The following is a 21,388-nucleotide window of genomic DNA, read 5'->3' on the forward strand; positions in this document are numbered from 1 at the left end:
ATCAGTGCACTGAGCATATGCAGAAGCAGAAAGGCAGTCACAGCAAACTTGACTGCACAGGCACAAAAGCATCAGGCATACCTTGGGCGAGGATGTTCCACTGCATGACCCTGATAGGTGGGTGGGTACTGGAGCAATCTGTCCTCAGATCCACAAAATCTCTCTGGTACCGGGGAGGTCGGGTGTGCAGGACAGCCCTGCATTCCTCAAGAAGCTCTTTAGGATCAATGGGCTCCAGATGTTCTGGGTCAGGTGACACCAAATACTCTGGGTGCTGGGAGGCAGCGCTGCTGTTCAGTGTCTTGGCAAGAGCACTATAGAGTCTGCTTGTACCGGTTCCCATGGAACACACTATGGAAAAGGAAATCACAGTTACACATTCAGCTCCTTTTCCTGACTTCTCGCCTAGCACAACTGTAAGATAAACTTTACTGTCCATGAAAACAGTAAGATAAACTTTACTGTCCACAGAAACCAGGAGCTCAATTGTTGCCATAGTCATGTATAAAGCCATTTCTACAGAGGCAGAATTAAGGCGTTTCCAGGTTCCAGCTTTCTACTAGGACAGTTAATTTAAACACTACCTTTAAAACTAGTCGCTTATTAACAGTGAAAACTCATTTCTTTTAGGGGAAGAAATATCTTTGATCTTGAGGGCCTCTTGTAACCTAGGATGTCTTTATAATTTATAAACCCAGTCTTAAAAGAGCATGGCTTAACAAAATCTACATTCCTTTTTCTATGTATCGTAACAAAAACTCAAAGACTAGGCTGGGTGTGGTGGCTCACGCCTGTAATCCCAGCACTTTGGGAGGCCGAGGCAGGTGGATCACTTGAGGTCAGGAGTTTGAGACCAGCCTGGCCAACATGGCGAAACCCCATCTCTATAAAAAATATACAAAATTAGCCAGTGTGGTAGTGTGTGCCTGTAATCCCAGCTACTTGGGAGGCTGAGGCAGGAGAATCACTTCAACCCGAGAGGTGAAGGTTGCAGTGAGCCGAGATTCAGGCTGGGCGACAGAGCAAGGCTGTCTAAAAAAGCTACAAGACATGAAAGAATAACCTAAATTAGAATTAGAAAACTCAGAAATGAGGCATCAAAAAGAATTAGCAGGCCAGGTGAGGTGGCTCATGCCTGTAACCCCAGCAGTTTGGGAAGTCAAGGTGGGCGGATCATGAGGTCAGGAGTTCGAGACAAGTCTGACCAACATGGTGAAACCCCGTCTCTACTAAAAATACAAAAAGTAGCCGGGCGCAGTGGCTCAAGCCTGTAATCCCAGCACTTTGGGAGGCCGAGGCGGGTGGATCACAAGGTCGAGAGATCGAGACCAACCTGGTCAACATGGTGAAACCCCGTCTCTACTAAAAATACAAAAAAAAAAATTAGCTGGGCATGGTGGCGCGTGCCTGTAATCCCAGCTACTCAGGAGGCTGAGGCAGGAGAATTGCCTGAACCCAGGAGGCGGAGGTTGCGGTGAGCCGAGATCGCGCCATTGCACTCCAGCCTGGGTAACAAGAGTGAAACTCCGTCTCAAAAAAAAAAAAAAAAAAACTATTTGGCCGGGCACGGTGGCTCAAGCATGTAATCCCAGCACTTTGGGAGGCCGAGGTGGGTGGATCACAAGGTCAAGAGATCGAGACCATCCCAGTCAACATGGTGAAACCCCATCTCTACTAAAAATACAAAAAATTAGCTGGGCATGGTGGCACGTGCCTGTAGTCCCAGCTACTCAGGAGGCTGAGACAGGAGAATTGCCTGAACCCAGGAGGCGGAGGTTGCGGTGAGCCGAGATCGCGCCATTGCACTCCAGCCTGGGTAACAAGAGCAGAACTCCGTCTCAAAAAAAAAAAAAAAATAAAAATAAAATACAAAAAGTAGCTGGGCATGGTGGTGCATGCCTGTAATCCCAGCTACTCAGGAGGCCGAGGCAGGAGAATGATTTAAAACTTGGAGGCAGAAGTTGTACTCACAACTTCCAAGATCGCTCCACTGCACTTCAGCCTGGGCGACAAAGGAAGACTCTGTCTCAAAAAAAAAGAAAAGAAAAGAAAAGAATTAGCAATAAAAATTAAAAAGAGGGCCGGCTTTAGCTCAGGGTTACTTCGACAATGCTTTCTATGGTAGAAAACCACACTCTGTGTGGTTCGAGACCCGCAGGCGCTCTCCGGCTTTTAAAAAAAAAAAAAAAAAAAAAAGAATGAGAAAAAGATCAGAGTCAAACCTAAGGATTGCATTTTTTTTTTTTTTAAATAAAAGGGAGAAAGTAGCAAATATTAAAAATGAGCAAAGGCCCAAAATATGAGTAATAGGAGTTCTTATAGATGAAGACCAATGAAAGGGGATAAAATAAGAAAACTTTTAAAAACAAAATACTTAAAAAGTAGATATTGAAAAAAACACTTTGTAAACTCGAGAGTATCAACCCAGAATGACCAACGCCAAGTGGACTATTAAAAAAAATCAGATTATCATCAGACTTCAACTGCAATGTTTTATGTGACAAGAAAATGAAGTAATATATTTAAAATACATAAAGCGTAAGCCAAGGATTTCATAGCCAGCAAAACTGGACTATTAACTCCATGAGCCCCTTTTGAGGAATCTCCTGCAGCAGGGGTTGGCAACCTGCTACCAAGTAAGTGGTACTTTTGTCCAGTTCTTAAGCTAAGAATGGCTTTTTTTTTTTTTTTAAGTAAAGATGAGCCTCACTATATTGCCCAAGCTGATATCAAGCTCCTGAGCTCAAGAGATCCTCCCATCTCAGTCCCGCAAAAAAAGTGCTGGGATTACAGGCATGAGCCACCACACCCAGCAAGCTAAGAATGGCTTTTACATTTAAAAAATGTGCTAAGTACAAACACACACTCACAAATACATGACAGGACCATTTTTGGCCCACAGAGCCTAAATATTTACTATGCAGCCTTCTTCAAAAGAAATGTGCCATACCTAGAACTAGAGAACAAGCTTCAGACCAAAATGACCAGAGACACTGGTGTAAGAACTGGTGCTGAGCACTCAACATAGAGCTACTTAGCAAATCAATTCTAAAGGAGACTTTCAGGGAGAATTCAGTATGTAATGGCTATATGGTCCAACAATGAAAATGAAGATTTAATACACCAAAAAAGGAGGAGGCAGGATGAGAAAAACATCTTCAACTTAAAAATTTTAAACTTTTTTCAATGATCATAATTAGTAGTGGTACTGGCACTGCAATTCTGAGACTGCTATCTATCTGTGAGATGAATCGAATGGGATATTCTACATTTCTCTGTTGTCTTCTAGGGGGATCTAGTTTTTGAAATGCATTTATCAGGCTATTAGCTACAATTCTCAAGGAAAACATTCTTGTTAAAAAGCCAGCTCATTTTGGACTAACAGTAGATTATCAAATCTGGTCATCTGCCTTATTTGGCCTCAGAGCCTCTTGGTGGTTTTCGACAATTAAATTTACTTCAGAAGACAAAGCTTTTGAGATGCAGGATATACTGCACAATGGCCAAATTCTAAGGTCTCAAAAGAGCAATTCTAGTCCCAGTTCTATGACTATTTACCTGTGCCACTAGACCTGCTTACCTAACTTTTTCTGTGACTATTTACCTGTGTCTCTAGACCTGCTTACCTAACTTTTAAAAATTTAATTCTTTTATTTTTTGCTGAGACAGAGTCTCACTCTGTTGCCCAGCCCGGAGTGAAGTGGCTCCATCTTGGCTCACTGCAACCTCCACCTCCTGGGCTCAAGCAATTCTCCTGCCTCAGCCTCTCGAGTAGTTGGGATTACAGGCATGCTCCACCTGTAATAATTTTTGTATTTTTGTTGTTGTTTTGTTTTTTGAGACTGAGTCTCGATCTGTTGCCCAGGCTGGTATTGAAATCCTGACCTCATGATCCACCCGCCTTAGCCTCCCAAAGTACTGGGATTACTGGTGTGAGCCACTGCGCCCTGGCCTAATTTTTGCATTTTTAGTAGAGATAGGATTTCACCATGTTGGCTAGGCTGGCCTCAAAACTCCTGACCTCAAGTGATCTGCTCACCTTGGCCTCTGAAAGTGCTGGGATTATAGGTGTGAGCCACTGTACCCAGCTTTTTTTTTTTTTTCAAAGGGCCTGTTTTTTCAGTAAGGGCCTTACTCTGTTACCCAGGCTGGAGTGCAATGGTATGATCATAACCCACTGCAGCCTCAACTCCTGGACTCAGGCCATTCTCCCATCTCAGCCTTCCGAGTATCTGAGACTACAGGTGCGCAGCACCATACCCAGCCAAAATCTGCTTACTTCTCTTTAAAATGAGGGCTTAAGTGATGCTAATTTCTCCAAGATCAGGTGGAAAAGGCATTTAGGTTAGACGGGGGAAACTTTTCAAATCTATATTCCTTCCTATGCTCTTCATATAACAGCTCTACTGTTTTAATAAAACTTGGGCCAGGTGCAGTGGTTCACACCTGTAATCCTAGTACTTTCGGAGGCTGAAGCAGGAGGATCCCTGGAGTCCAGGAGTTCAAGACCAGCCTGGGCAACATAGTGAGACTCTGTTTCTACAAAAATAAATAGTAATTATTAAAAAAAAAAAAAAAAAAAAAAAAAAGGCCAGGGGCAGTGGCTCAAGCCTGTAATCCCAGCACTTCGGGAGGCCAAGGCAAGTGGATCATGAGGTCAAGAGATCGAGACCATCCTGGTCAACATGGTGAAACCCCGTCTCTACTAAAAATACAAAAAATTAGCTGGGCATGGTGGCGCGTGCCTGTAATCCCAGCTACTCAGGAGGCTGAGGCAGGAGAATTGCCTGAACCTGGGAGGCGGAGGCTGCGGTGAGCCGAGATCGCGCCATTGCACTCCAGCCTGGGTAACAAGAGCGAAACTCCGTTTCAAAAAAAAAAAAAAAAAAACTCTTGGATGTTTAATTCAGAATTTCTGTTCTCATATTTGAAAAACAATGGGCTTTCCTTTCGCCGTCTGACCGCCGCCATCATAGGTCGTATGCATGCTCCCGGGAAGGGCCTGTCCCAGTCGGCTTTGCCCTATCGCCGCAGCGTCCCCACATGGCTGAAGTTGACATCTGACGACGTGAAGGAGCAGATTTACAAACTGGCCAAGAAAGGCCTGACTCCTTCACAAATCGGTGTGATCCTGAGAGATTCACATGGTGTTGCACAAGTACGTTTTGTGACAGGCAATAAAATCTTAAGAATTCTTAAGTCTAAGGGACTTGCTCCTGATCTCCCTGAAGATCTTTACCATTTAATTAAGAAAGCAGTCGCTGTTCGAAAGCATCTTGAGAGGAACAGAAAGGATAAGGATGCTAAATTCCGTCTGATTCTGATAGAGAGCCGGATTCATCGTTTGGCTCGGTATTATAAGACTAAGCGAGTCCTCCCTCCCAATTGGAAATATGAATCATCTACAGCCTCTGCCCTGGTCGCATAAATTTGTCTATGTGCTAAAGCAATAAACATGATTGTTTAACTAAAAAAAAAAAAAAAACAAAAAAACAATGAAAAACAATGAATAATTCTTGTCAGGTATGATAACACTACTTATATATGGAATAATACACTGCAATGTGCCTTTCACGTTTTATTGGAATAGCCCCTTTGCCCTTCTGTCATTGTAGATGAACTCATCTGAGAAAGCTATCATTAGGCTACATTTTAAAGAAGAGACTAGGTAGAGAAGAATCATTAGGAAGTGTTTATTACAGTTTTGTGTCTACCTGCTTAGACCTTACAGGAAACCCAAAGATATTCCTCAAGGTGGACTGATACAACACTGACTGCCAGTGTATTTAACCACAACATGACAGAGGACAAGCCCTCTAATTCTAAAGTACCTGGGAAACATCAGTTTGTTGCATAATGAGCATGAAGTTAGGACAGAGGGACACAGATGGTCCTGAAAGGCATTTCCACTCATCCACCCTCATTCTAGACAGCTCATCAAGGGATTCCCCTGTGCCAGGCTGTTCTGTGCACTCTGCAACTTTTTTTTTTTTTTTTTTTTTGAGACAGAGTCTTGTGATGTTACCCAGGCTGGAGTGCAGTGGTGCAATCTCGGCTCACTGCAACCTCTGCCTCCCAGGTTCAACTGATTCTCCTGCCTCAGCCTCCAGAATAGCTGGGATTATAGGCGCATGCCACAATGCCCGGCTAATTTTTTGTATTTTTAGTAGAGACGGGGTTTCATCATGTTAGCCAGGCTGGTCTCCAACTCGTGAGTTTTGGTAAGTCACTGAATTATGCCAATGTAGTTTTACTGAGTCATGCCAATAAAACATGTGCTGATATTTTCCCTCAAAAACTTAGCAAGTATTTGGGGAAAGATTAATACACATGAATTCATGAGAGAAAAACTGGGTGCTAACGATGCAGAATCACTAGGGTATAATAAGGATTAAAACAATCAGGGTGGGTAAGAGTAACCAGAAAAGGACTTTGAAAAATAGGATTTAAATGAGGCTCTAATTTGTGACTATACCACTTGGTCCATCACGGGTACACTCTCATCTTCTGCCCCACTCAAAACACAGACACAAATGGTTGTTCATGGATTTTTTTGTCAGATCTTTGAGCTGGAGTCAGGCACAGTGGTTCACACCTACAATTCTTGCTACTCAGGAGGCTGAGGCAGGAGTTTCACTTGAGGCCAGGAGTTTGAGACCAGCTTGGGCAACATAGCAAGACTCTGTCTCTCTAGAGAATAAAAATTAATCTCTCTCTAGAAAATTTAAAAAAAAAAAAAAAAAAGAGTTTGAGTGCCTCTGTGTACCAGACAGTACTCTAGCCTGGCGATATATCACTGAGCAAAACAGATCAAAATCTCTGCTCTCATGGAGCTTCTGTTCTTTCTAGCAGAGAGAGACAAACAAGAGCCTATATACACACATATGTATGTATCTGTGTATAGTCTGTCACGCAATGAGAAGTGCTTTGGAGAAAAATAAAGGGAAAAGCATGAATAGGGATGCCTGTGGCAGGGACCTGCTACTGGATATGGGATGCTTAAGCAGGCCTCGCCACAGGGACCTGACGTTGGTAAGTAAACAGCCCCACTGGAGACCTGATAAACATTCCACGCAGAGGGAATAGCAAGTACAAAATCCCCGAGGAACATGCGTGGCGAGCTTGACACACACCGGGGATTAGGGTGGTGTGAACAGTCTGAATAAAAGGAGATGAGGTCAGAGAAAAAGCAGCGACACAGTTCAGTGGGTAGGACCTTGCTCGTCTCTCTGAAGACTTTGGCCTTTACCAGAGATGGGCAGCGACTGAAGAATTCCACGCAAGAGGAGAATCTGATTAACATTTTTAAATGCCACTGGCTGATATATTTAAAATACACATAAAACGCATATAAGGGCAGACAGGAGGAAACTCATTTAAAGAAAAGTGCCATAATCTAGGCAAAAGACAGCAGGCGTGGACTAGGGGAGTAGCAGTGAAAGTGGTTGGATTCTCAATAATCTAAAGTTGGATCCAATAAGTTTTGATAACTTGGATGTGGTTTGTGACAAAGAGCAGTCAAAAAGGAGCCTGGAGGCTGGGTATGGTGGCTCATGCGTGTAATCCCAACACTTAGGGAGGCCAAGGCAGGAGTCTTGCTTAGGGTCAGGAGTTGGAGACCAGCCTGGGCATGATTGGATCCCCGTCTCTACAACAAAACAAAAACAAATTAACCAGGTGTGGTGGTGTGCGTCGACAGTCCCAGCTATTCGGGAGGCTGAACTGGATTGCTTGAACCCAGGAGACTGAGGCTGCAGTGAGCTGTGATCATGCCACTGCCCTCCAGCATGGATGATGGAGCAAGACCCTATAGATTTCTTTAACAAAAAAAGTATCAGCTCAGCGTGGTGGCTCACATCCAGCACTTTGGGAGGCCGAGATGGGTGGATCACCTGAGGTCAGGAGTTGGTGACCAGCCTGACCAACATAGTGAAACCCCATCTCTACTAAAAATACAAAAATTAGCCGGGCATGGTGACATGTGCCTGTAGTCCCAGCTACCAGGGAGGCTGAGGCAGAAGAATTGCTTGAACCCAGGAGGTAGATGTTGCAGTGAGCTGAGGGTGCACCACTGCACTCCAGCTTGGGCAAGAGTAAGACTTTGTCTCAAAAAAAAAGTGTCCACAGTTTCCAGCTGAGCAACCAGAAGGATACAGCTGCCAACTACAGTGTTTAAGAAGACTTGACAGGGTTTACAGAAAATTGGAGTTCAACAATTCGATGACTGGCATTCAGGAGAGAGTTACAACGTGGAAACAAACATTGGGAGATGTCAATGCACAGAAAACACTGAATTGAGTTACAGAGAAAGGAGATCAAAGGATTGAGATCTGGAAAATCTGCAAAAGCAACGTGAAATTAGAAGCAGAACATGAGTTGGGCACCGTGGCTTATTCCTGTAATCCCAGCACTCTGGGAGGCTGAGGTGGCAAGATCACTTGAGCCGAGGAGTTTGAGACCAGCCTGGGCAACATGGTGAAACCCTGTCTCTACAAAAAATACAAAAATTACCTGGGTGTGATGGGGTGCATCTATAGTCCCAACTACTTGGGGGGCTGACGAGGGAGGATCACTTGAGCCCAGGCATTCAAAACTGCAGTGAGCTGTGAACACGCCACTGCGCTCCAGCCTGAGTGACATAGCAAGACCTTAACAACAGCACAACAGCATACAAACCAGGGCTAGGGAATTAATAATGAAATAAATACTATATGGACTTTGCATATTATTTTTATACTTACAGCACTGTGCCAAGGCTTACTAAGAACCACCTACGGGCTGGGCACAGTGGCTCACGCCTGTAGTCCCAGCACTTTGGGGTGCGGGCAGATCACCAGGTCAGGAGTTTAAGACCAGCTGAACAACATGTGAAACCCCATCTCTACTAAAAATACAAAAATCAGCTGGGCGTGGTGGCGTGCGCCTGTATGTAGTGCCAGCTACTCGGGAGGCTGAGCCAGGAGAATCGCTTTAACCTGGGAGGCGGAGGCTGCAATGAGCCAAGATTGCGCCACTGCAATCAGGCCTGGGTGACAAGGCAAGACTCTGTCTCAAAAAAAAAAAAAAAGAACTACCTAGGGAGTGTAATGTAATAAGTCTATTTATTTATATTTGTAAACTAAAGAAGACTGAAGATTGAGGGAGCACCTTTCTCTTCCCCTCATGGAGGCAGAGGTTGCAGGGAGCCAAGATTACACCACTGCACTCCAGCATGGGCTACAAGTACGAACATCCATCTCAAACCCCACCCCACCCCCGCAAAAAACTGAAAACTCCCACGAGGGTAATCACAAATATATTTGAATATATGTATGCCCTTAATACTACCAATTACTACATACTTCTGAAGCAATCTAGGCAGATCACAATTCAAGTTCCTGAGAGAGTTTTCCATACATAAGGAAAACAGTTGGGCTGCCATGAAACACCTGCACATCAATAATTATTAGAATGTTGGATGACCACCGCAAGAGTCGAGACCCACATTGACTGGGCTCACCATTCCAGGCTGTCCTAACAGCACTCAGGAATCACATAGGGCCAGGCCGGGCGTGGTGGCTCACGCCTGTAATCCAAGCACTTTGGAGGCCAAGGTGGGTGGATCACCTGAAGTAGGGAGTTCAAGGAATCACACAGGGCCGACCGCTCTCCACAGCTGCAACAGGGTTCCTTCTCTAGCTGCCCAGCAATTGCCTGTTCTAGGCTTTGCCCAAATCATTCAGCATCTAATTACTTCTCTCACAATTAGTTCGAGCTTAGTACCTTGAAATGGTGGCCTGGTAAAAACGCTGCTTAAAAACAGATTATCTTGAGTAGGCACCAGGAAACCTTGAAGCACACACAACACACAAAATCTAAGCCAAAACAGCACAAGACGGTATCGCTGAAACAGCAATCCAATGCTGCCATCTACTGGTAACATGTGTTCAACCACCTCACAATACTATGCTAATAGTAGCTGATTTTCATTAGCATTCTAGAATAGGTTCCAGAATAACTGGCCACCTTCACACAAGATAATCACAAACATAAAGCAGCCTGGATGTTGGATGTACAACACATTTAATATGCATTGAAGGACTCAATAAAGATTTATAATCACCAGGTTTAGCTCTAGGGATCAACCAGTGGCTCTCTTTTCCTTACACCTGGTTCATTTTTCCTACTTAGGGTACCCTTGGATATTTGAACTACAATCTCGGTTCTTTACTCACGAGATGTTAAGCCTCCTAAGGACAGGAACTGTTTCCCTTATTTATAACCTCCCCCAGGATCCAGCCCAGTGCTTTAAACAATGTTAATAAAATATGGTGAGTGACAGCAAAGTGCCAAGACATTCTGTCAAACGCAGGAGGAACAACTTTTATTGGTGGAGCATTTAATGGTACACCAAGCATTTTTACATGCTGTAATCAATTATCTGCTCAAGAACCCCTTGGCCATTATTTACACCACTTTATAGATAAGAACATTAAGGTTCAGAAGTGTGAGTGTCCTAAGTCACCATTCAACATAACTCTAGGCCAGGTGTATGGTGGCTCACGCCTGTAATCTCAGCACTTTGGGAGGCCAACGTGGGTGGATCACCTGAGGTCAGGAGTTTGAGACCAGTCTGGCCAACATGGCGAAACCCCATCTCTACTAAAAATACAAAAAAATTAGCTGGGTGTGGTGGCAGGTGCCTGCAGTCTCAGCTACTCAGGAGATTGAGGCATGAGAATCGCTTGAACACTGGAGGTGGAGGTTGCGGTAAGCCGAGATTGTGCCATTGCACTCCAACCTGGGCAACAAGAGCAAAACTCCATCTAAAAACAAACAAACAAACAAACAAAAAACAAAAAACAAAAGGCTATTATTAACATTAGAGATAATGTACCAGCCTGCTTCCATATATTTTCATTGTTCTGTTCCAAATCTGGTGAAGTAGGTATCATATCCACCACTTTCCAGGCATGGATAGGCTAACTCCACAGGTTTCTCTAGACTGTACTACTAGTAAGGGCGCTGGCCCTAGAGAAAGGTACCTGCACTTTGGACTGCTGCTCATCGGCCTCTCTAGCCATGCTGACACGGCATCACGGCACCTGCGATGCAGCTGTCCTGCCTAGTCCCAGGCACACACAGCAGCCCATTCTCCACGCCAGGAAGAAACAGAGGTCAAGTTACATCTCCTCCCTCTGCCGACGTCACTACCATCACATCACACACACTGGCACAGCACAGAGTGTACAAAGCAGTGTCACGACCCACGTGGCGTTACCAGAGATACCAAGTGAAGGTCAGAACTCTCAACCTAATGTGTCTAAAAATACAAGCACCTAGACTGAGCGTGACAATCCAAACAACGACTCTGCCAGGCAGCAGCCTCAGACCAGACAAGAAAGCTGAAGCATCTTCCAACAAGGCTGAGCTATACCTTCAGCCGTGACAGACTCATATGGAAAAGCTCTCTAAGGAGAAGGAAATCCCTCCACGATAAACGCTTAGCTTAACATGTTCGATTGGTGCTTAGTTGTCTGTTGGCTGACAAATCATTTCCACAAGCTGGGCTTTTCCAGCACAATCCCTGGAAATGAAACGCGAAAAAGCAAAACCTAAAAATCTGGTGATCCCCTATCAGTAACATTTCTGGGACATTCGGAAAATGATGTGTTTTTACAGTTGTGAGTGGAAACATGAAACTATAAGGAGCCTTCTGCCGACTGTACAGAGGCCTCTCTAGATCAGGGATCTACCAGCTGCGACCCATGGGTGAAGTCCGGCAGCATCTTGTCTTCGTACTGCCTGTGAGCTAAGAAAGGCTTTTATAGTTGTAAACCGTTGGAAAAAAACACCCTTAAGAACAGTAATATTTCATGACATGAAATTCAAATTTTAGTGTCCATAAATAAAGTTTACATATTGTATTGTCTATGCTGTTTTCATACTACAACAGCAGAGCTGAGTAGCTGCAACAGACATATGGCCCAGAAAACCTAAAATATTTACTAGCTGGCTCTTTATGGAAAAAGTTTGCCAACCTCTGCTCCAGATTATATTAAAATGAGCCTTTAACCAGGCACGGTGGCATGTGCCTGTGGTCCCAGCTACTTGAGAGGCTGAGGCAGGAGGATCGCATGAGCCCAGGAGGTTGAGCCTGCAGTGAGCTGTCTCTGCACAACTGCACTCCTGTCTGGGTGACAGCAATATCCTGTTTCAAAAAAAAAAAAAAAAAAAAAAAAAAAGCCAGGTACATTGGCTCACGCTTGTAATCCTGGCACACTGGGAGGCTGAGACAGGTGGATCACTTGAGACCAGGAGTTCAAGACCAGACTGGCCAACATGGCAAAACCCCGTCTCTACTACAGATACAAAAAAAAAGTTAGCCAGGCCTAGTGGCGGGTGCCTGTAATCCCAGCTACTCAGGAGGCTGAGGCAGGAGAATCACTTGAACCTGGGAGGTGGAGGTTGCGGTGAGAGCTGCAACCTAGGCAGAGTTTTTTGAACTCTGTTTCAAAAAATATATATGTTTATGTTGCATATCATTGAGTAAGTTGGACATCACTGGGCAGGTTGGTTCTAGGCCAAGACAGCTGTGGAGAATATATTTTACTTTCTCTCCTTTCTAAGATCTTGAAGAAATAAAGTACCTATATTTAAAACTTTTTAAAGAATATCAGTAACACTGGGAAACAAGAAGGGACGCATGACATCAACGGAGCAAAAACTTGGTGGAGTTCCAAGACGACAGAAACAAGTTTGAATTCAGAGAAACCAGAGTGAAGGAAAGGGCAGGACAAGTTACCAAAGGTGAATGTGGTTTTTCCCAAGAGCACCTTGAAGAAACTCCAAGCTGAGTCAACACATAGAAAGGGCAGGAGAGGTTGAGGGGTAACTGTTAGGACAGTGTGTTCAAGAATGAAAGCGGACAGCGGCACTAGTTACACATGTCCCTTCTCTCAGACAAAGGGAAGGGTGGCTTTTGCCTGCTCCGTAGAACCAAAGAATGCTCCAAGGAAAGAGGTGATGGCTTTAGAACGGCTGGCAAGGGTAATGGACCTGAAAGAGAAGCAGACCAGATCAGGAGCTAACTCTGAACCTCAAGGATGGTTTTAAAAAGCAGAGCGGGGGTTGGACTGAAGAACACAGAACGAAACCCTTCCTTTGGCAAAGGTGGTAGTTACCAGCCTGCCCCCTCTCATGCATTCAACAAGGAAGCCTGGCTGCCCACTCTCCAGATGACCTTTCCACTCAGAAATGGCTCACGCCTGTAATCCCAGTACTTTGGGATGCTGGGGCAGGAGTTTGAGACCAGCCTGGCCAACATAGGGAAAACCCGTCTCTACTAAAAATCCAGTAATTTTTGTATTATTGGGCCGGGCATGGTGGCGCACGCCTGTGGCCCCAGCTACTTGGGAGGCTGAGGTGGGAGGGGTGCTTGAACCAGCTGAGGTCGCGATGAGCTGAAGTCACACCACGGCACTCCAGCCTGGGTGACTTCGTCTCAAACAAACAAAACAACATGCCAACTCCCCTCCTCTCCAAGAGAAAGGCCTAAAGGAGAACTAGAGGCACACACATCTTGATATATTTTAAGCACAAAAGACGTTATAGACACAAAACGGACTTCCGTGAAAAAAGGAGCAACTAAAGAACTAGAAATGTCTAGGAATTTACAATGGCTGCAGAACAGGAATTTTCAGAAAATCTCATGAAAACAGAGAAGCGATAAAAACACTAAAATATGAATGGAGACCTGGCTTGGTTCCTCACACCTGTATTCCAGTAGTTTGGGAGGCAGACGTGGAAAGACTGCTTGAGCCCAGAGTTCCAGACCAGTCTGAGCTGAGACCCCTGTCTCTACAAAAAAAGAGAAACTAATTCTAGAAACAAGTCTCAGTGAGTCTATTGGACCTACAGGATTTGAAAGATAAACAGTTTCCTTCAGCAGACCTTCAATGATAGTTAGCACGAAAAAAGCAAAACACACAAGAGGAAATAGAAGAGTATTATGCCCCAGGTATTATTAGAATCTGCAGTGTAACTTACTTTGCACCCTGTACTGGACAAGGTATTTGGAGTCACAAGCATATTTGCAGAGCAGCAGACAGGGCTGTTTAAGTACTGGAACCTCAGAGTTGGAGGAAAGACAGAAAAGAAGGGAAAGGAAGACAGCTGGGGAGGATGCAACAAGACCAGGGAATTTCCCAGGTATCCTTCTGGAACAATTCTTACTGTCACTTTGGATGCATCGTAAATTTTTTTTTTTTTTTTTTTTTGAGATGGAATCTCGTTCTGTTGCCCAGGCTGGAGCGCAGGGAGCTTGCTACAACCTCCACCTCCCTGGTTCGAGCAATTCTCTTGCCTCAGCCTCCTGAGTAGCTGGGATTACAGGCACACACCACCACACCTGGCTAATTTTTGTATTTTTAGTAGAGATGGGGTTTTGCCATGTTGCCTGACTAATCTTGAACTACTGACCTCCAGTGATATACCCTCCTTGGCCTCCCAAAGTGCTGGGATTACAGGCATGGGCGTGAGCCACTGTACCCGGCCAGCATCGTAACTTCCCAGCACTTATTTTTATGGACTTGCAAAGAGTTCAAGAGCAGCCTGGGCAACACAGTGAGACCCTGTCTCTACAATAAATACAATAAAAATTTTCCTTTCTGCACAACTCTCCACAGTCCAACAGTGGTCTCTAATTTTTGGAGACAGGAGAATCACACCATTGAGAAACTTAGAATAGGCCTCTTCTTTTTTTTTTTTTTGTAATAAGACTTTTATATTAAGGAATGCTGCATCATGATAACATTTTAAAAAATACTTTAAGTTCTGGGCTACATGTGCAGAACATGCAGGTTTGTTACAGAGGTATACACATGCCATGGTGGTTTGCTGCATCCATCAATCCATCATCAACATCAGATATTTTTCCTAATGCTATTCCTCCATTATCCCCCCATTTAGTAAAGCATTTAGTGTTAAGCATTTAGTAAAACGAGCCCCCTCACAGGTGTCGGCCTGTGTTGTTAGTATGTGGCTGTTATCTACCCAGGACTATGCCAGAATCAGCAGATGCTCAGGCCCCACTTGCAGATATTAAAATCCAGAAGATCTGAATGGGGCCCATGTATTTTTTTTGATGCTGGAAGGAGAAAAAAAATGTTATAGGGACATTCAAATTAGATGGTACCAATTTTGTTTAGCCTTCTTTCTCCTGGGCACTGTTGCCCACATCCCTGACACAGAATTCATGCTAAGTATTACCATATGATTCAAGTGTTGCTTTAAGGCCACATAGAGACAGAGGACAGCTAAGGTTTCCACTTGAGGTCTCACTGCCTCCGTGGAAAGGTTGATTTTCTCCCATTCTAAGAATAACAATAAATAAAAAATATCTTAGCTGTTTTCTATGAAAGTCTAAGTGGGTTTACTATGAGGCTAAACACCTATGCCCACTGTCCTTCAAATTTCTAACTATTTACTTAAGTATGATAACGACCACTTAGATGGGTATCAAAACCTATCAACTGATTAGTCAGGAGTGACTCTAACAACAAATACAGATGCTGTGTCTCCCTAACTCCAAAAAGCCAGAACACAATTGCCTCACTTTTAGTAAACATCATAGAAACCGCCTTGGTTACTTTACCCACTCTCTAAGTTGTATGACTACATGGATACATTCAGATACAAATTTCTTCCCCCGCCCCCCCTTTTTTTTTTTTTGAGACGGAGTTGTTGCCCAGTCCGCTCTTGTTGCCCAGGCTGGAGTGCAGTGGTGCGATCTCAGCCCACTGCACCCTGTCTCCTGGATTCAAGAGATTCTCCTGTCTTAGCCTCCTCAAGAGTAGCAGGGATTGCAGGCATGCGCCACCACGCCTAGCTAATCTTGTTTTTTTAGTAGAGACGGGGTTTCTCCATGTTGGCCAGGCTGGTCTAGAACTCCTGACCCTGTGATCTGCGTGCCTCGGCCTCCCAAAGTGCTGGGATTACAGGTGTGAGCCATCGTGCCTGCCCGGGAATTTCTTTCCTTTCTTAAAAGCTGTTTTTGGCTGGGTCAAGTCTGTAAACCCAGCACTTTAGGGAGGCTGAGGCCGGAGCACTGCTTGAGCCCAGGATTTCAAGACCAGCTTGGGCAACGTGGCAAAGCCCATCTCTATGGAAAAAAATGCTATTTTTTTTTTTAAGCTGCTTTTGTTGAGGCCAATGTTCATGCTCAGGGGTCTCCTGAATTGCCTTAGGCCCCAAGGTCAAAGATTCTTCTTCTTCTTTTTTTGAGGCGGAGTCTTGCTCTTTCACCAGGCTGGAATGCAGTGTAGCAATCTCGGCTCACTGCAACCTCCACCTCCCAGGTTCAAGCAATTCTCCTGCCTCAGCCTCCCGAGTAGCTGGGCCTACAGGGGCGCACCACCACGCACAGCTAAGTTTTGTATTTTAGTAAAGACGGGGTTTCACCATGTTGGCAATGTTGGCCTTGTGATCCACCTGCCTTGGCCTCCCAAAGTGTTGGGATTGCAGGCAAGCCACTGCCAGAGTCTTGTTCCTACTCTGTCGCCAGGCTAGAGAGCAGTGGCATGATCTCAGCTCACTGATGCCTCTGCCTCCCGGGTTCAAGTGATTCTCCTGCCTTAGCTTCGCAAGCAGCTGGGATGTACAGGTGTGCACAACCATACTTGGCTATTTTGTGTGTGTGTGGACAGGGTTTCACCATGTTGCCCAGGCTGGTCTTGAACTCCTGAGTTCAAGTGATCTGCGCCTCGGCCTCCCAAAGTACTGAGATTACAGGCATGAACCACCACTTCAGGCCAAAGAAGATCTTAAGCCTCTTCCAGAATCCTCTCTAGAGCTTCTCAAGCTTTCCAGGAATAAGTACCTCTGGGAAAAGGAGGGGCAGAGCTCATAAATACACTAAATACACCCTAAGCTTTTTGGAAGGAATCCCCTGGGGCACTTGTTAAATATTCACTTCACCAGATTTCTCCTCTGGAGAAATCTGACTCAAGCAGAAGGATGAAAGACCAGAAATCTGCATTTTAACAAGAGTCCAAGAAGATTCTGCCTGCACCTCTCTTCCTAAGATGCTTGCCCCTGCTCCTGCATGCACCACCTTCTTCCAGGCATTGTGTGTGTGTGTTTGTGTGTGTGTGTGTGTGTGTGTGTGGTCTTCCTGCCTGTCCCCCACCACACACAATCTGTCCCCTTCGAAAGCATCCTCCTTTTTCACCTATTCAAAGCAAATTGTTTCTTGACAGATACAGCCACACTGATTTCTCTTTCTTCTCAACTCCAGCTGCAATTAGTCATGTCACCTTTTCATGTACTGTTCAATAAAGCTTGTGGATAAATTGCTATCAATTAATCTTATTTATTTGTTCTAGATAAAAGTCTAGTGTTGAGACAGCAAGCAAGGTTAAATGATTTGCAAAGGTTAATAATGGAAGTATGTGGAATGTGAATCTGGAGCCATGGTTATTAACTCCAGAGGCACTCCCTCAGCCCCCTTCACCACATTTAAACTGTTGCCATTGAATGCTACAGAAAAACCATACATTAGTTTTCCCACAGGAAAGCAATTTAGTCCATAGCAGCTTGATAATTACAAGCTTTCCCATTTCTTCTCTCATAAGCAGTTTACTCGCATAGTTAAAGGACATATTAAATAAAGCTGCCTTCTCAAATAAGCTGGTGGCATTTGCCTTTAAAATTGTACCATGAAAAAAGCAAATGTTCTAATGGTGGAGAACAGTTCAGCCAACTCTTCATTCTCTGAGGAGGAGGGATGTGGAGGATAGCATTTATAAACCCACAGATGACTTCCAACTGCATTTCATCCAGTACAGTAACTGTGGCAACTGCTACCTCTTATGGGAGATGCTATCCTTGCTTGAGAAAAGGAAGCCAAACACCGAGATCATCCCCAAGGTTACCTTTTAATTCTAACAATCTGGAATTTGATAACTCCAAAGGGAGTGTACTTATCTTCCAAATAACCACCAATTGTCAAGAGGCATAAGTTATGTGGGAACTGATCAGCAAATGCGGACAGGTGTTGGGACTCACTACTCACTAATACAAAGCTCTGGATGGGAGAGGAGCTTTCAGCCCCTTCAATGTCTCTCTCTCACATATAGGTGCCAGATGTCCAAATTTGGGGGTATAGATAAACAAACTTGAGTTTATTATTTTGTCATTTCACTTAGTTATGTGGAATCCAAGGCACAGCATAAATGACTCAGACTTAATAAGTCTACAGTCGGATCCACTAATCTGCATTTTAATTTTTATTATTTTTAAAATATTTTTTTAAATCAATGAAAGCTTTTTATATTGCCCCGGCTGGCCTTGAACACACAGCCTCGCCTCTCAAGCACCAGGACAATTGGCCTGAGCCACCGCAGGTCCCAGAATCTGCATTTTTAAAAAGCTCTTCATAGGCTGGTTCGTGCCAATGGTTCATGCCTATAATCCCAGAAATTTGGGAAGCCAAGGCAGGTGAATCACCTGAGCTGAAAAGTTCAAGCTGGGCCTGGGCAACATATTGAAATCCTGTCTCTACTAAAAATACAAAATTAGCCAGGCACAGTGGTGTGCCTGTAGTCACAGCTACTCGGGAGGCTGAGACAGGAGAATTGCTTGAGCCTAGGAGGTAGAGGCTGCAGTGGGCAGAGATGGCACCATTGCACTCCAGCCTGGGTGACAGTGTGAGAGATCTTGTTTCAAAAAAAAAAAAAAAGAATTAAAGAGCACTTACCCTTCTCATCTGTGTCCCATGCCTTTTCACATTTACTCCTGCTTTTCCTAAACAAAATGCTTTAATCTCTTCCAGTCCTAACCATGCTTCAAGATCCAGCTGAAATGCCACCCACTTCTAGAAGTCTAAAAGGGACTTCCTGCTTTCCTGTACCCTTGTGCCGTTTGCAAGCCGAGAGAATAAAAGATGTTTCATTTCATTAAACAGCCATTTCTTTGTGCAAATCTCATCTCTTACTGGGCAGTAAACTCCTTAGGGACTGACTAAAGCTCATGTTCCTTTTGCCTCCTATAATAAAGCCACGTTGTGTGAGACATTCTGTAAAGATCTGGAATGAGTGAACAAGCAATGAATGAATCAATGCATGCACGTGTTTCTTCCAACAAGCTGCTGAAGCTAAAACTGCATGAAACAGGAAAATTTAGTAACTGCCTACAAAAGTTTAAGTACCATAAAGTCCTTCAACTTCCTTATCTGTAAAACTAGGGGGTTTCAGAGGATTTCTTAAAAGAAGTTTATTAAATACTTTCTTGGATCAAAAGCCCAACATTCCAATCTGACCTGATATTTATTACTCAGATAACACAGCAATCTCTATCTGTTTTACACAAGCTAACTGTATTCCCACACCAGGCCTATTTTTAAAATTTTATAGCAACTGGGTCTCACTCTATTGCCCAGGCTGGTCTACAACTCTTGGGTTTAAGCAACCTCCTGCCTCAGCTTCCCAAAATGTTGGGATTTACAGGTGTGAGCATCTGTGCTTAGGCAACCACTTCTGTTAATTAAGGAAAGCTACATTGACCCTATTCTTTCTATTGCTCAATTTGTCTTTCTTAAATTAATCCAAAACTTTACTAGCAAAATGTAGTTACATATAGTCTGGAATGGATATACAAATGTCTTAAATAGCAATTATCTGGCAGCTCGAAGGCAACCAAAATACACCTTAAAAAATGTGTTAGGTCAGGGCGCGGTGGCTCACGCCTGTAATCCCAGCACTTTGGGAGGCGGAGGCGGGCAGATCTCGAGGTTAGGAGTTCGAGACCAGCCTGGTCAACATAGTGAAACCCCGTCTCTACTAAAAATACAAAAAATTAGCCGTGCATGATGCGGGGTGACTGTAGTCCCAGCTATTAGGGAGGCTAAGGCAGGAGAATCACTTGAACCCAAGAGGCGGAGGTTGCAGTGAGTCGAGACTCACCACTGCACTCCAGCCTAAGCGACAGACTCCGTCTCAAAATAAATAAATAAATAAAAACAAATAAAAATCAATAAAATTAAATTTAAAAACGTGTTATGAATTGCCAGTTTGAAAGAAAAAAATTTATCAATTTTAAAAGTACAATTAATCTGTGGCCATGGTAACGTGTGCCCAGGCAGAAACCGAGGAGGCAAAAAAGGAAAACTTAGGGTAGTCACTATGATGTATAAAAACAGCTCTTGGAGAAACGAAGGCCACACTTTTACAAGATCTTAGGTACACAGGGCAAAATGATGTTAAGTATCGAGTGGAAGGCTCCAAAAAAAAAAAAAAAAAAAAAAAAAAAAGCAAAGAAACGTAAAACTAATCAACGTGTTATTATCACGACTTAAAAAATATAATATCTAGACCACGCAAGCCATGAGCAAACAAACATCATTTAGATTTTTTTTTTCCATAAAAATTTCCGTTAAGTACTGCAATAAAAAGTGCAACCAACACAGTAACTCGCGGCCTCGGAAGGGGGAAATTTAACGTAGGTCAAGAGCAAGAAATCCTCAAACCACGGCCTCCAAGGGTTAAGCAGGAACCTGAATCCAGTCTCCCAGTTCTTACCAGTCTTGATACAAGCCCCAGGCAAGTCTGGGGACAGGGAAAGAGGAAAACGGGAACAGAGAAGGTTGCTCCGGGAAAGGACCCACTTCCAGGCCAGACCCCACGACCGGCAGCCCGGGGCTTCCCATTCATTCCGCGCTGTCTCCAGGTGGCGGCCAAGCGTTGGTGGCGGTGGCGTTCTCCGCCCGGAACCGCGGTGCACTCACCTGTTCGGGAACACGACCTTACGGCGCCGGAGGCCGCCGAGGCCGCCGCCAGCAGCCGGGGGGATGCGGGCCTAGGGGCAGCCGCCGGCGGGGAAGACGGGCGGCGCAGCCCGGGAGCGGGCAGGCGGCGCAGGCCGGGCGCGTCCCTCTGCAGCAGGGCCGAGCAAAGCCGCCGCGGGCTCTGAAACATGCCGGGTGCCACTGCCACCACCGCGGCCCCTCGAGCGCCCGAGGAGCGGAGGCCGGCTGGGGGCCAAAGGCGGCGAGTCGAGCCGACAGTCCGGGCAGTCTGGGCGGATGCTCCCAGCCTCCTTCTCGCGCCGCGCAGGTCCTGGGGAAATCCCGGGCAGCCGAGCCCGAGAGGGAGGCGCACGAGCGCTGCGTCTGCACAGTCTGCGGTGAGACCTGGCGAGAGCTGCAGGGCGCTAGGCAAGCGCTGCGCGCTGACAAAGCGGGCGCTACCAAGCGGGAGCTGGAGGGGGATCCGCGGGACCCAGCTACCGCACGGCCACGCCGGGCTCCCTCGACCCGGGGTAATCCTATTTTAAAAGGAAGGGAAACTTAGGCTGATCTATGGAATAGAAACCCTAAGCGGTCTAAAGAAAGAGGTATCCGTTGAAGCGGTTC

At 45.0% G+C, this 21,388-nt stretch overlaps 2 protein-coding genes across 2 annotated transcripts in view; one reads left to right on the forward strand and one right to left on the reverse strand.

Moving 5' to 3' along the window:
- Nucleotides 1–21,187, reverse strand: part of NOCT (nocturnin) — a 26,137-nt gene extending 4,950 nt beyond the window's left edge. The window contains exons 1-2 of the mRNA XM_039479065.2: nt 20,762–21,187; nt 82–351 (exon numbers count right to left, since the gene is read on the reverse strand). Of these exons, the coding sequence (XP_039334999.1) occupies nt 82–351; nt 20,762–20,951 (460 nt within the window). The 5' untranslated portion in view covers nt 20,952–21,187. The remainder of the gene's footprint in view (nt 1–81; nt 352–20,761) is intronic.
- LOC120367742 (small ribosomal subunit protein uS15-like) lies at nt 4,883–5,506 on the forward strand. The gene has a single exon (XM_039479066.2). The coding sequence runs from the start codon at nt 4,898–4,900 to the stop codon at nt 5,426–5,428; it is 531 nt and encodes a 176-aa protein (XP_039335000.1). The 5' UTR covers nt 4,883–4,897; the 3' UTR covers nt 5,429–5,506.
- Nucleotides 21,188–21,388: the final 201 nt, after the last annotated feature.

This window comes from Saimiri boliviensis, chromosome 3, assembly GCF_048565385.1.
Source record: "Saimiri boliviensis isolate mSaiBol1 chromosome 3, mSaiBol1.pri, whole genome shotgun sequence".
In the NCBI taxonomy this organism is placed as follows: Eukaryota; Metazoa; Chordata; class Mammalia; order Primates; family Cebidae; genus Saimiri; species Saimiri boliviensis.